Source organism: Salvelinus fontinalis, chromosome 19 (assembly GCF_029448725.1).
Source record: "Salvelinus fontinalis isolate EN_2023a chromosome 19, ASM2944872v1, whole genome shotgun sequence".
NCBI lineage: Eukaryota > Metazoa > Chordata > Actinopteri > Salmoniformes > Salmonidae > Salvelinus > Salvelinus fontinalis.
In genome coordinates, this window is record NC_074683.1 from 44,726,034 (window position 1) to 44,741,290 (window position 15,257).

Sequence of the window (15,257 nt, forward strand, 5' to 3'; positions counted from 1 at the left end):
GACCAACAAAGAATTAAAAAACAAATCACATTTTTCACAACTCTCATATCTATTGGGTGAAATACCACAGTGTGCCATCACAACAGCAAGATTTGTGACCTGTGGCCACAAGAAAAGAGCAACCAGTGAAGAACAAACACTATTGAAAATACAACCTATATTTATGTTTACTTATTTTCCCTTTTGTACTTTAGCTATTTGCACATTGTTACAACACTTTATTTCACTTCTGTTTATTATCTATTTCCCTTGCTTTGGCAATGTAAACATGTGTTTCCCATGCCAATAAAGCCCCTTAAATTGAAATTGAATAGAGAGAGAGAGAGAGTGGGAGGAGAGATATAGAAGGGGGGAGGGGATGAGAGTGCAAGGAGGAGACTGGTGGAGACTGCAGCAAAGCTGATGTAAACAATAGGATGGATAGTGACACAATTACTACTGCGTAGCTCTCCCTCACTCCCCCCTCTCTCCCCTCTCCCTCTGCTGTCAAACTGGTGTCAGTGCATAGTGTTTGCCCAGGTTACATGACGGGGGCGATGCTGACCTCGCTCCAGCAGCTGCATGTTGGAGGGGTAGGCGGTCTCAGCATCTGTCAGTGATATGAAGCTGAGGTCCCCAACTTGCAGCACCACTGACAGCAGCATAAACACACTGTCCATCTCCTGATGGATAGAGAGAGAGAGAGAGAGAGAGAGAGAGAGAGAGAGAGAGAGAGAGAGAGAGAGAGAGAGAGAGAGAGAGAGAGAGAGAGAGAGAGAGAGAGAGAGAGAGAGAGAGAGAGAGAGAGAGAGAGAGAGAGAGAGAGAGAGAGAGAGAGAGAGAGAGAGAGATATGTGAGGGTGCGGAGGGAGAAGGGGAAGGGAGAAGGAGAGAGAGAGGGTTGAGGAGAGGAGAGGTGGGGTGGGGTGGGGAGGGAATAAGAGAGTTGTTATTGTTTTTACTCATGAAGTAGTGAAATCACACATATACTCCAAACCTCCACCCCCTAGTCTCCTCCCAAAGAGTCAACTCCCATCTTTTGAGCTAAAATATGTTCTCCAAACCCCTGAATCCGCCTCTCCCCCTTATCCCTAAACCTCTCCTCTCTCTCCGAACTCCTTATCTAACCTTTCCTCTCTCTCCGATCTCCTTATCTAACCTCTCATTTCCCCCCCCCGTCCCCGTCCCCTCTTTATCCCTCCTCCTTCTGTTTCGCCTCTACCCTTCCCCCACCTCTCTCTCAATTCAATTCAAGGGGCTTTATTGTCATGGGAAACATATGTTAACATTGCCAAAGCAAGTGAAGTAGATAATATACAAAAGTGAAATAAAAAATAAAAATGAACAGGAAACATTACACTCACAGAAGTTCCAAAAGAACTTAATGGTATCCCACATTACCCAACTCTGATCCCTCAACCCTCCTGGACAGTTTGCATGTGTGTGTGTTATAGGAGCTGTTATTAGTCTCTGTCTGACACTCTATGCAATGTAGAGAGAGAGTCCTGCAGTAGGAGAGGAGAAGAAAGAGAGTGGGAGAGAAACGAGTGATTGAGGTCCTTCATGAGTCATTCCCAATGAGAGCATAGGGAGGCACCATGGGTACTCTCTCTCTCTCTCTCACTCTCTCTCTCTCTCTCATCTCCCTCTCTCCCCGTCCCTCTCCATGTCAATCGCCCCTGTTTATCTCTCTCTCTCAGGAAGTAGTCTATCTCTCTCTCTCAGGAAGTACTCTGTCCCCCCCACCTCCCTCTCCAGGTCAATCTCCCCTGTCTATCTCTCTCCCAGCAAGTACTCTTGCCCCCCATCACCCCCTCCCCTCCTCCCGCCTACATTATCAGCTGCTAGCTGTGGGAGGGATTAAAGCTGAGTTTCTGGTCACTCAGTGCTGACAGATGCTGACTGCAGCCTATACATAGACTGTGATAATGTGATGAGAACACTCATTCTGTACACACACACCAGACAAGGTAGAGCACAGTACAGTCTGTAGATATAGCTAGTATACTAACATGCAGAACCCCACACGACCATCGCATGCAAGCCTGCTCACAAGCAGGGTGGAAAATGTACTTTTTGGTCTACCAGCCACTGTGGCAGGTAGATAGAAAAACATCTCTATATTTTTTTTTACCAATCAAAATATTGTTTTCGCCATAATTACATCAATGTCACAACAAGGAAAAACAGATGAGCATGCTTTCTAATGTTTATAAAACAAGAAAAGTATTACTAGTAATGGGATATATTACTTCATTTCATTTTTATGATCTGCTTATTTTAACCAATGTATGTTAAAATAAATAATTTAGATACAATAGTTAAAACATATAAACTGTTCTACAACTGAACATCAAGAATCAACAAGTGCATGCCCTGCCACAAAACACTGAGTGATAAGGCTTATTTATTATTATAGTTCAGGGCTCTATGCTGACATTTTTTAAAGGGTACATGATGTGCTCCTAAGTAGAATGGTAGAAGCTCACAGATGAATCTAGGAAAACAATTAAAATATTTGAGTGTTTTAATTATAAGAAATTACAAAAAGTTCATGAATAAAAGTTTTTGGGAGTGATCCATGCTCAATCAAGCACAATCATTAGGTGTGAGAAACATTTTCAGCTGCACCTTTTAAATTAAGTTACCATCTCACAGTTACCGTGGTAATTTGGGCACTTGCTTTGCTATGTCTTCCTTGCAGCAGACAGTTGCAGCAAACTAACATTGAAAAACAATCTAGCGTGTAAACAAACTGATGCAACTGGCAAATAAAAACTAGGACAAAGTCACACTTTAGTAGCCTTTCTTGTCAATTCAATCAACTTATACATGTGGGCTTAGGATTTTTTTGCTCTGGAGAAATAGACATTCTTAATGTCCTACCCTGCTCACAAGGGACAGTATGTGTATCCACCAGTAGAGACTGGTAGGAGGAGCTATAGGAGGACGGGCTCATTTTAATGGCTAGAATTGAATAAATGGAGCGATATCAAACACATCAAACATGTAGAAACCACATGTTTGACTCCATTCCATGAATTCCATTCAGCCAATACAATGAGCCCATCCTCCTGTGGCTCGTCCCACCAGCCTCCTCTGGTACTGACTGACCCTATAGACTCATAGACATGCACACAGCCATATGTGTGGCAAATGACACATGCAGACTCATGCACGCACACACACAGTGTGTTACTGTACCAGTTTGTTGAAGCCCAGTGCTCTGAGGGCCTGTTTGATTGCAGTGAGACGGTCTCTACTCTGAGTTGAGGCTGAGGCCACAGGCGAGGAGTCTCCTGCGGGAACACCTGTACTCAGGTACCTTGAAGACACAGACAGAGACCAGTGAGAGACAGCTATCACACTATACACCACAGACATGATCAACTACAGTACAGAGAAGAGCAGCAGGTAACAACACACAGACAAAGAGAAACCAGAGAGAGAGTTCACACATTACAGATATACTGCACTGACTAGATATCACTGAGGGACTAAAGAAATAATATTTTACCCTGAAACAAAAAAGCATGTCAAAAGGTAATTTAAAGCATGGTGGTTGAGCAGGTATTCTCACGCTGAGTTATTTGTAACCAGTCACAGCAATCTCCTGCTGAGAAAGCGAGGGTGGAGAGGGGGTGGGAGATGGGGTCCCCAAATGGGCTAGAGTCGGAGGGATTTTGATCACGCAGTCACAGCATTAAATCAGAGGCTGTAGCGTGCTTACCAGGCTCCAAAACCTGCATCCAGGTCACTGGATATCAGACAGGAATGCTATCACACACCACACACACACACACACACGCACACACACGAACACACGAACACACACACATTTTACAAACTCAGCATGAGAGTGAAAGAGTTCCCAAACTCTCACTCTCATAGATTTAAACATGCACACCATCCCTTCCTCTTGCTAGCAGGTGACTGAGGGGGGAAATTCCCATATTTCTGCCTCTCACCCAGATTGAACCAGTTTCCTTCCCAAAATGTTAAAACATTTTACAAACTCAGCATATCTTCCTATATTACTGTAATCTGCATGGCCTTATTACCTGTGAGACAGGACGTTGCTGAGGTACAGACCTGTGAGACAGGACGTTGTTGAGGTACAGACCTGTGAGACAGGACGTTGTTGAGGTACAGACCTGTGAGACAGGACGTTGTTGAGGTACAGACCTGTGAGACAGGACGTTGTTGAGAAACAGACCTGTGAGACAGGACGTTGTTGAGGTACAGACCTGTGAGACAGGACGTTGTTGAGGTACAGACCTGTGAGACAGGACGTTTTCGAGGTACAAACCTGTGAGACAGGACGTTTTCGAGGTACAGACCTGTGAGACGGGACGCTGTTGAGGTACAGACCTGTGAGACAGGACGCTGTTGAGGTACAGACCTGTGAGACAGGACGTTGTTGAGGTACAGACCTGTGAGACAGGACATTGTTGAGGTATAGGGCACTCTTCTCTTCAGGCGACAGGCCCTCAGCCATCAGGTAGAAGATGTTGAAATTGTATTGCTGACGAGGCAGGTGGACCACACGGGACTTCTCCAACATGTATGTGTATATCCGCGCTAAACACACACACACACACACACACACACACACACACACACACACACACACACACACACACACACACACACACACACACACACACACACACACACACACACACACACACACACACACACACACACACACATCCACATGTAATCCACATAATAACACATGCTCTGTCAATAAACTTTAAACCATATGTAACCAGTAGTAGGGGAACACACCTACTGTAAAAACACCTATATAAACCTACACACACACATTGTAATCTTAACAGAATTATCCATTAAGATACCCATGTGTACTCTCAAGATTCTTAAACCCAGGCCACAGACCAAATTATCAAACACAAAACCTGAGTGTCCTTAAGTCGAATTCATCTTTCCTACACAGCCATTACTTATGAGTAAATTAATTAATCTATTTCAATGTGGTTCTGTAGGAATGACAGAGATTGAAGCCTGACAGGTTTACTCATAGAGTTATACTCCCCCCTGTTGGCCATACATCAAACTGCCTTTAAATTATAAAGAGTACATTGACAGTATGGGCACAGACAGAACAATGAGAAAGATATTTCATCAGATGTATAAATGTGAAGCATCCGCTTGGCGTTTCCACTCACTACCAAATATGGTAATATGGTAGCGAGAGGAAGCCCAGTAATGGCAGTGGGAGAAGATGGAAGGAGATTGATTTTGGCCAACATTTTGTTAATTTTGTCTTCGATTAAATATTTGATCTCAATACAGTTTTCTGTTCCCAAAACTAGAATCAGTTACAAGTTTTGTAGATTTTACCCTTTGACACAGTTTTTAAAAATGGCATTATTTTGAAGGAGTGCAAAGGCCAATTGAGTTATTGCACAAGCGCAAGTTGTAGTAGTGTGTACCTCTGAGTAGTGTCTTTCTCTTGTCACAGTACTGCAGGCTGAGGAGTTTGATGACACGACTGGAGTTGTCATTCATGGGAGTCTTGGCATGACCAAACGCCTCCAGGATACAGTTCACCTACAAGCCACCACATAATATATAGAGAGTCAGTGTAATATACTGTACAATACAACCATCAATATATCCACTGTCACTTTCTGGGCTGGACATATTCATAATAATTTTTAGAGAATACATTTTTATACAGCTAAGACATGCATTGGTGATGGCATGTTCATAGATACACAATTGTGTTAATGTGAACTAATATACCTAGGTAATTTGATTCACTGAAGTTTTCTGAAGCAGGTGCGTGAGTGTGAATTACCGCCTGCCGCAATGACTTCTGACTGTCGCAATACAACTTCTCTCCACCAGGGGACAATATATCCCCACTGACTGATTGTCACACTCATCTGTCCCTCTGTGATCTCTAAGTGTTGACCCAGATATGTTATCTAGCACCAACCCATGACATCATCTGTGTAGATACAGTTCCACTATAGCCAAGCAAGAGCTTTTCTCTCCTCCCTGTTCAACAATGATGTGTACTTCTGAGTTGTTAAGGTCATAACAGAAAGTCTAATGAAAAAGTGTTCGGTTCGTAATAAGGAGCACTGCTAGGACTAACAAATAGCAAGAAAGTGTTGATCTTCAGTCATTCAGTGTAATAATACTTCCCTAGCATGCTAGACAACAAGAAAACCATTAGAATTCTGACAAAATGTCGATGTAAGGTTGAATGCACTGACAGTAGTCCTTGCTCATACTAAAGGGCTCTTTTAATCCGCTGCTTCCAGACAAGACTGGTTTAATACAGTATCATTGCAATTGATCACTGCATATAAAACATTCTCACACAATGTCCTAATCATAATGGCTTTTCATATAATTGTCGCTATGTAATTTCCTGTCCGATTGTACTTCTCTATGTTCTCCTTCAATGGGTCTCACCAGTATGCTTTGAATCCACGGCCAGAAACGATCGCTGAGCACCTCTCACTGTCCAAGGTGAAAGGAGTATTAAGAGAATCGACAGCATTTAGATGCTATGGCTTTCTCTCAGGGACAAATGGGCCAATCACAAACACAATGGGCTTGTGTCATCATACAGAACCTAGCGATGGCTATCAAGGAAATAAAATAACCTGTACCAACCTAGGGGTTTGATGTAAAGGCCAGCGTACTAATACAGATCATTTGGTCCATGAATCCATATCTCAAACCACTACACCACAGGGACTCTGTAACAGTGGACTGAACACCCACTGAGCTAGTCTGTCTGTCATGTTCTATTCAACTTCCATTGTCCTCCAAGAGTGGATTCATATTTTTAAGACAACCAGGGCCAGAGTAACCCAGACTCACTTGATTCATCCTGGGCTCAAGAGAGAAGCCTTTGGGGCTGGACCTCACTGCCAGGTGTCTCATTATGTGTTTACAAGCCTCTGTCTTCCCAGAACCACTCTCCCCACTGCAGAAAGAGAGAGAAACACAGAGAGATAGAGGCTTGTTAATGTAGTGAGGGTGATTAGACATAAGTAGCAAAAATAAAAGACAGATGTGTGTGTCCATGCAAGGGTGTGAATATCTATGTCTGTGAGTGTATCTATGTGTGTCAACATTGTGCCTGGTCTCAGGTGAATGGGTGTGTTTTGTGGCGTGAGTTATTAACTCCTCCACCCGCCTGACATCACTCCTCTGGGGTATCATTTCTCTTTCTCATCCCCCCATCCCATTCACAATCTTGAAACTAGTCATTACAATGGTCTTGTTTATCAAGTGGACACTATCATAACAACCTAGCCTATGGTTATAATGCGGGTGCTCTGTGACTTTTTAGAAACATTTTGTAATTCATTTTCTTTCTTAATTCTAGTGAAGGCCACTGAAAGTGAAGACCTATGGAAGTTTCTTTGGATTAGTGGAGATGGAGCTCAGGGTCATATGTACTCTTCATCTAGTTGCTCCTCTAGCATCCACCCACTGGGCATCTCACTGAGGTCATTCAGGTTAGGTTGATCCACCCACTGGGCATCTCACTGAGGTCATTCAGGTTAGGTTGATCCACCCACTGGGCATCTCACTGAGGTCATTCAGGTTAGGTTGATCCACCCACTGGGCATCTCACTGAGGTCATTCAGGTTAGGTTGATCCACCCACTGGGCATCTCACTGAGGTCATTCAGGTTAGGTTGATCCACCCACTGGGCATCTCACTGAGGTCATTCAGGTTAGGTTGATCCACTCACCTGGCATCTCACTGAGGTCATTCAGGTTAGGTTGATCCACCCACTGGGCATCTCACTGAGGTCATTCAGGTTAGGTTGATCCACCCACTGGGCATCTCACTGAGGTCATTCAGGTTAGGTTGATCCACCCACTGGGCATCTCACTGAGGTCATTCAGGTTAGGTTGATCCACCCACTGGGCATCTCACTGAGGTCATTCAGGTTAGGTTGATCCACCCACTGGGCATCTCACTGAGGTCATTCAGGTTAGGTTGATCCACCCACTTTCATCTCACTGAGGTCATTCAGGTTAGGTTGATCCACCCACTTTCATCTCACTGAGGTCATTCAGGTTAGGTTGATCCACCCACTGGGCATCTCACTGAGGTCATTCAGGTTAGGTTGATCCACCCACTGGGCATCTCACTGAGGTCATTCAGGTTAGGTTGATCCACCCACTGGGCATCTCACTGACGTCATTCAGGTTAGGTTGATCCACCCACTTTCATCTCACTGAGGTCATTCAGGTTAGGTTGATCCACCCACTTTCATCTCACTGAGGTCATTCAGGTTAGGTTGATCCACCCACTTTCATCTCACTGAGGTCATTCAGGTTAGGTTGATCCACCCACTGGGCATCTCACTGAGGTCATTCAGGTTAGGTTGATCCACCCACTTTCATCTCACTGAGGTCATTCAGGTTAGGTTGATCCACCCACTTTCATCTCACTGAGGTCATTCAGGTTAGGTTGATCCACCCACCTGGCATCTCACTGAGTTCATTCAGGTTAGGTTGATCCACCCACTGGGCATCTCAATGAGGTCATTCAGGTTAGGTTGATCCACCCACTTTCATCTCACTGAGGTCATTCAGGTTAGGTTGATCCACCCACTGGGCATCTCACTGAGGTCATTCAGGTTAGGTTGATCCACCCACTTTCATCTCACTGAGGTCATTCAGGTTAGGTTGATCCACCCACTTTCATCTCACTGAGGTCATTCAGGTTAGGTTGATCCACCCACCTGGCATCTCACTGAGTTCATTCAGGTTAGGTTGATCCACCCACTGGGCATCTCAATGAGGTCATTCAGGTTAGGTTGATCCACCCACTTTCATCTCACTGAGGTCATTCAGGTTAGGTTGATCCACCCACTGGGCATCTCACTGAGGTCATTCAGGTTAGGTTGATCCACCCACCTGGCATCTCACTGAGTTCATTCAGGTTAGGTTGATCCACCCACTTTCATCTCACTGAGGTCATTCAGGTTAGGTTGATCCACCCACTGGGCATCTCACTGAGGTCATTCAGGTTAGGTTGATCCACCCACTGGGCATCTCACTGAGGTCATTCAGGTTAGGTTGATCCACCCACCTGGCATCTCACTGAGGTCATTCAGGTTAGGTTGATCCACCCACTGGGCATCTCACTGAGGTCATTCAGGTTAGGTTGATCCACCCACTGGGCATCTTACTGAGGTCATTCAGGTTAGGTTGATCCACCCACTGGCATCTCACTGAGGTCATTCAGGTTAGGTTGATCCACCCACTGGGCATCCCACTGAGGTCATTCAGGTTAGGTTGATCCACCCACCTGGCATCTCACTGAGGTCATTCAGGTTAGGTTGACTGTGGTGAACTACACTCATCTGCTCCATGGGGGACTTAAACTAACAGTTGGACCTACTGTTAGATCTGTCTAACTACACAACATGGATACACACACACACACACACACACACACACACACACACACACACACACACACACACACACACACACACACACACACACACACACGCGCACACACACACACACACACACACACACACACACACACACACACACACACACACACACACACACACACACACACACACACACACACACACACACACACACACACACACACACACACACACACACACACACACAGAGCAGAGTAGAGCAGAGACCAGCTACGTTACACAGATGGTAGATGGCTTTAGGAGGTCATTTAAGCCCCAACTAATGACAGCTGTGTGTGTGTGTGTGTGTGTGTGTGTGTGTGTGTGTGTGTGTGTGTGTGTGTGTGTGTGTGTGTGTGTGTGTGTGTGTGTGTGTGTGTGTGTGTGTGTGTGTGTGTGTGTGTGTGTGTGTGTGTGTGTGTGTGTGTGTGTGTGTGTGTGTGTGTGATTTTGTCCTCCTATTAATGACCCTGCTGAGAGTATGAACACAGCAGTTCACCTCTCTTTTCATTTACAGGGCTTTATTATTTAAGGGTGTTTTGTGCTTCTGGGCATGTGTCTATACCCTGGCCCCCAGGGATCATGTGTACTGAATGTATATGATTGTGTAGGTGTGTATACCCTGGCCCCCAGGGATCATGTGCGCTGAATGTATATGATTGTGTAGGTGTGTATACCCTGGCCTCCAGGGATCATGTGCGCTGAATGTATATGATTGTGTAGGTGTGTATACCCTGGCCTCCAGGGATCATGTGTACTGAATGTATATGATTGTGTAGGTGTGTGTACCCTGGCATCCATGGATCATGTGTACTGAATGTATATGATTGTGTAGGTGTGTATACCCTGGCCTCCAGGGATCATGTGTACTGAATGTATATGATTGTGTAGGTGTGTGTACCCTGCCCTTGAGGCACCTAACATTTTGACTGCCTCCAGCCCAGTGGAGCATGGAAGACTGCAAATAAGGTGTGTGTGATGAATAGCCAGCGGCCGAAATGCATTAACTTGCTGCCAGATCCGTTGCGACTCAGCGTGAACGTTGGTGGAGAGCCGTAACGGGTTTAATTGCAATCAGGAAGCTGCCTCCATCCAGCCAGGCCCCTGAAGCCATTAATTGTTCTGTGATCGTTTAACAGGTCTGGGCTGAGACTAAGGCTCATTAATCTCTCTGGGAGCATTTAACTGACCTGCAGGGGTGGGTTTGAACAAACTGGGCAGTGGTCCTCACTTCACCACTCACCTACTCTAAATCATTTACTGATGCTGAGTTAACAATCTACATTTCCATTTTAGTCATTTAGCAGATGCTCTTATCCAGAGCAACTTACAATTAGTGCCTTCATCTAGGTCATGGGTGTCAAACTCTGGCCCGCGTGCCAAATTTGGCCCGCGGGGTAATTATATTTGGCCCGCGAGACACAACCAAATTACTACTAGAGCTGGCCCAACGGTATTATACAGCGCATTCACCGCTAATACTACGAATCCCATAACGCTCTGCTGTTGTTTTTGCGCGCCAATCAGGACAGGACCCAGAAACGCCCTCTCCTCTGTGACAGAAGTCATAGCAACATAGACGCTACAACTGTCAGCGCGCTACCCTTCCCAAAAATCGCGCTTACTGGAGCTTTCTGGACAAGTGGGAGGCAGAATATCTGTTTACATATGTAAAAGACAAACCTGTTTGTCTTGTTTGTGGAGTCAACGTGGCTGTAAGTAAGGAGTACAACATTAGACGACACTATGAAACGAAACACCATGACAAATACAAGGACCTGGACATGACTCAAAGGAGCCAGAAAGTAGAGGAGATGAAAAGAAGTTTGGTTTCACAACAGAATATGTTCAAAAAAGCCACATCACAAAGTGAGGCTGCTGTAAAGGCTAGTTATATAGTGGTAGCAGAGATCGCAAAATCAGCCCGGCCCTTTAATGAGGGAGAGTTCGTGAAAAAGTGCATGATGAACGTTTGTGACATCGTATGCCCAGAGAAAAAGTAAGCATTTTCAAACGTGAGCCTGAGCAGGAACACAGTAGATTTCTTCAGCTCAGAGCCTGAGCCCAGACATTGATGAACTAGCAACTAGCAAGAAGAGATGCCAGGTATCTGGCTTGGGCACATCAGATTAGATCAGTGTGCAATAACTAACGTTTTCTTTGTGCACTTTTTCTTGCTACAAGGCATGGGCTTGAATGGTTGATTGATTTATTATCATTTTATTTGTAAAATGATTAGCCAGTGGAAAAAGTTTATTTTGGTATTTAAATCAGAAGGCTGCAAATAGAAAAGAGGCATACGATTTTTATTTAAATTTTATTTATTTAATAAATGAATGCCATTGATGTGTTTTTTCATTTAAAATTCGATTTTGCATGTCTCCACTATTAAATTATATATTGTATGGTAATAAGCGATGCTTGTTCCATATTCAATGTTAAAGCAAAACTTGTTTGGGTCCATATTAAAAGGTTCATTTGTTCAATGTTGGCCCGCGACTTTGTTCAGGTTTTACATTTTGGCCCACTGGGTATTTGAGTTTGACACCCCTGATCTAGGTGATACAACAACATATCACAATCATAGTAAGTTCATTTTCCCTCAAAGTATTTATCAGCAAAATCAGTGCTAGTGGGAAAAGAGGGGGGGCGTGAAAATTATTTAAGATACTCTTCAAAGAGTGGGGGCGTGAAAATTATTTAAGATACTCTTCAAAGGGGGGGGGCGTGAAAATGATTTAAGATACTCTTCAAAGAGGGGGGGGGGGGGCGTGAAAATGATTTAAGATACTCTTCAAAGGGGGGGTGAAAATGATTTAAGATACTCTTCAAAGAGGGGGGGGGGGCGTGAAAATGATTTAAGATACTCTTCAAAGGGGGGTCGTGAAAATGATTTAAGATACTCTTCAAAGGGGGGGGGGTGAAAATGATTTAAGATACTCTTCAAAGGGGGGGGCGTGAAAATGATTTAAGATACTCTTCAAAGGGGGGGGGGTGAAAATGATTTAAGATACTCTTCAAAGGGGGGGGTGAAAAATTATTTAAGATACTCTTCAAAGAGGGGGGGGAGGCGTGAAAATGATTTAAGATACTCACTCAGAGGGGGGGCGTGAAAATGATTTAAGATACTCTTCAAAGGGGGGGGGCGTGAAAATTATTTAAGATACTCTTCAAAGAGGGGGGGGAGGCGTGAAAATGATTTAAGATACTCACTCAAAGAGGGGGGGCGTGAAAATGATTTAAGATACTCTTCAAAGAGGGGGGGTGAAAATGATTTAAGATACTCTTCAAAGAGGGGGGGTGAAAATGATTTAAGGTACTCTTCAAAGGGGGGGGATTATCTAAGATACTCTTCAAAGAGGGGGGGCGTGAAAATTATTTAAGATACTCTTCAAAGAGGGGGGGGTGATTTAAGATACTCTTCAACGAGGCAGGGTTTCAGATCTGGATGAAATACTAATGCTTCCTCACAGAGGCCATATTGGCATGTGTTTAGTGAGTGAGTGTGTTTGTGTGTGTATGTGTGTGCACATTTGTGCATGCATTTGAATGTTTGTGTGTTTTTTCTCTTTCTGTGTTTCCGTGTACCTGAGGATGAAGCATTGTGGGCGTCGCTCCTGCAGCATCATGTGGTAGGCCCTCTCTGCTGAGGAGAAGATGTGAGGAGGCAGAGAAGAGCATAGACGCCCTGAAGAACTCAGATACAACTGACTCACCTGACAGAGAGAGAGAGAGAGCGTGAGAGACAGAGAGAGAACATACTGTAAGTGTCATAATCCTTAACAGTTACATAGAGAGAATAGTAACAGCCCATTCTTACATGACACACTGACATGCACGCATACACCCGCACGCATGTATGTGTAACAGTATAGCTTCCGTCCCTCTCCTCGCCCCAACCTGGGCTCGAACCAGGGACCCTCTGCACACATCAACCACAGTCACTCACGAAGCATCGTTACCCATCGCGCAACAAAAGCCCCGGCAAGGGGAACTGCAAGGGGAACAACTACTTCTAGGTCTCAGCACGAGTGACGTCACCGATTGAAACACTATTAGCGCGCACCACCGCTAACTAGCTAGCCATTTCACATCGGCCACATACGCACACACCACTTGGTTTCATCCTTACACAGATCTAACCTGCATATACTTTTACAAGTGTGTGTCAGAGGAGTCTGGTGGGAGGAGCTATAGGAGGAAGGGCTCAATGAAATGGCTCGAACAGAGTCAAATATGTGGTTTGCATAAGTTTATGTGTTTGATACTGTTCCATTCCAGCCATTACAATGAGCCCGTCCTCCTATAGCTCCTCCCACCAGCCTCCTCTGGTGTGTGCGGAACACAGCGCTCTGACAAAGTGTGGCTTACCACTCACCAGTCCTGTACTATGGCCACGTAAACCAACAGTCAGAAACCGACAGAGCAATTAGTGGTTAGTTGAAACTATCTGACTCAGTGTATTGAGGTGGCGTTTTAAAAGGCAGTGTTTCAAAGACTGTTTCATGCTGCTAGTCTACTAGTGTTAAGCTTATCTATTCTCATAGGCTGCACTGTAGAAATATAAAACAGTAGTACACATTGTGTGCCATGCCTCGGCCTGTACCACTGACTGAACACATTGATTTAGCAGAACATCAAACAGACTAATAGCTGAATGCTGACACTGGGCTGGAATGTGTCCGACTGACTGACTGCCACTTAGATCAGACGGGCATGGAGGCAATGTTGAGATTGTTTGTACACAGCAAGGAAGGATGGGGGAGAGAAAAAAGGGATGAGTGGGAGAAAGGGAGGAAGAGAGGGAAGGGAGGGGCAGGAGCAGAGATAGCTTTGTCTGACTGTTGGAGGACATCTGAAGGACAGAGCAGCGGAGTTTGAGTTTGTGTAAAATACACACAGAGAGAGGAAAAGCAGAGGAGGGGATGGAAAAAAGAGAAAATACACACATATGCCACCTGTCACTTGGTTGCCATACAGACAACACACACCTACATGTTGCCCTGAAGCCTTACATAACAACCATTAAATCCTCCCCCACACCTAGTGTATTATATTTCAAGGGTTTCTGTGGCACTAATCATGTACAGTACAGTGTGGCTTCTCTCCACTCATGTACTAGCCTGAGACACATCAAACACTACATACAATGCCCACAAGCTCCCTATCCCAACCCCAGCCAAGCCCCACAAACCCAACCCCTAAAAAAACATTCCCCAGTCCAGCAAGCCCCAAAACCCAACTCCAAATATCACACCACTGCCCAGCCCTTGCCACAGTACCAAACCCAGCCTCTGATCCCTTTCTCAAGCCAGACTCAATCAAGCCCCAGGCAGTCCCAACCCCAAACGTCTGTCCCATCACAGAGCAGATGTGAGTGGGATTGGAGGGGAGGAGAGGAAGGGGGTTGTTTTTGGTGGAAGGGGTAGACAGATATCAGAGGGTAACAGCCTGTTAGCAGCAGATCACACATGTTGTGACATATGTCTCTCTCACTCTCTCAGGTGGAGTGTGCATGCAAAGTGTGTGTTCAATTCTGCCAGATTTGAGGTACAGATATGGAGGGGGGCGATGGAACTGCCAGGGGAGTCAGGCATCTGTTAGGGGTACCCCACCCCCTCCACACACACACCTCCTAAACCCCCGTTTCATGGGCAATCTCTCAGCTGCCATTTGGGCAGTGGGCTGAGTGATGATGGTCATCTAGTCATATTGTATTTCTTCAGACAGTGAGCACATATTGTCCCACTAATGTGACTATTCAGCTGTCATTGCTATTGTAGACACACAAGGCATGGCATGGCAAACACACCACATGTGAGGT

The 15,257-nt window shown here is 45.0% G+C and overlaps 1 protein-coding gene across 3 annotated transcripts in view; it reads right to left on the bottom strand.

The window, feature by feature from the left end:
* The window catches only part of myo16 (myosin XVI), a 259,436-nt gene that overhangs the window by 93,555 nt on the left and 150,624 nt on the right, over positions 1-15,257 (bottom strand). For all 3 annotated transcript variants that reach the window (XM_055871717.1, XM_055871716.1, XM_055871718.1), the window contains exons 13-18: positions 13,022-13,149; positions 6,847-6,952; positions 5,439-5,556; positions 4,413-4,560; positions 3,184-3,304; positions 545-662 (exon numbers count right to left, since the gene is read on the bottom strand). In XM_055871717.1, coding sequence (XP_055727692.1) covers positions 545-662; positions 3,184-3,304; positions 4,413-4,560; positions 5,439-5,556; positions 6,847-6,952; positions 13,022-13,149 — 739 coding nt within the window. The remainder of the gene's footprint in view (positions 1-544; positions 663-3,183; positions 3,305-4,412; positions 4,561-5,438; positions 5,557-6,846; positions 6,953-13,021; positions 13,150-15,257) is intronic.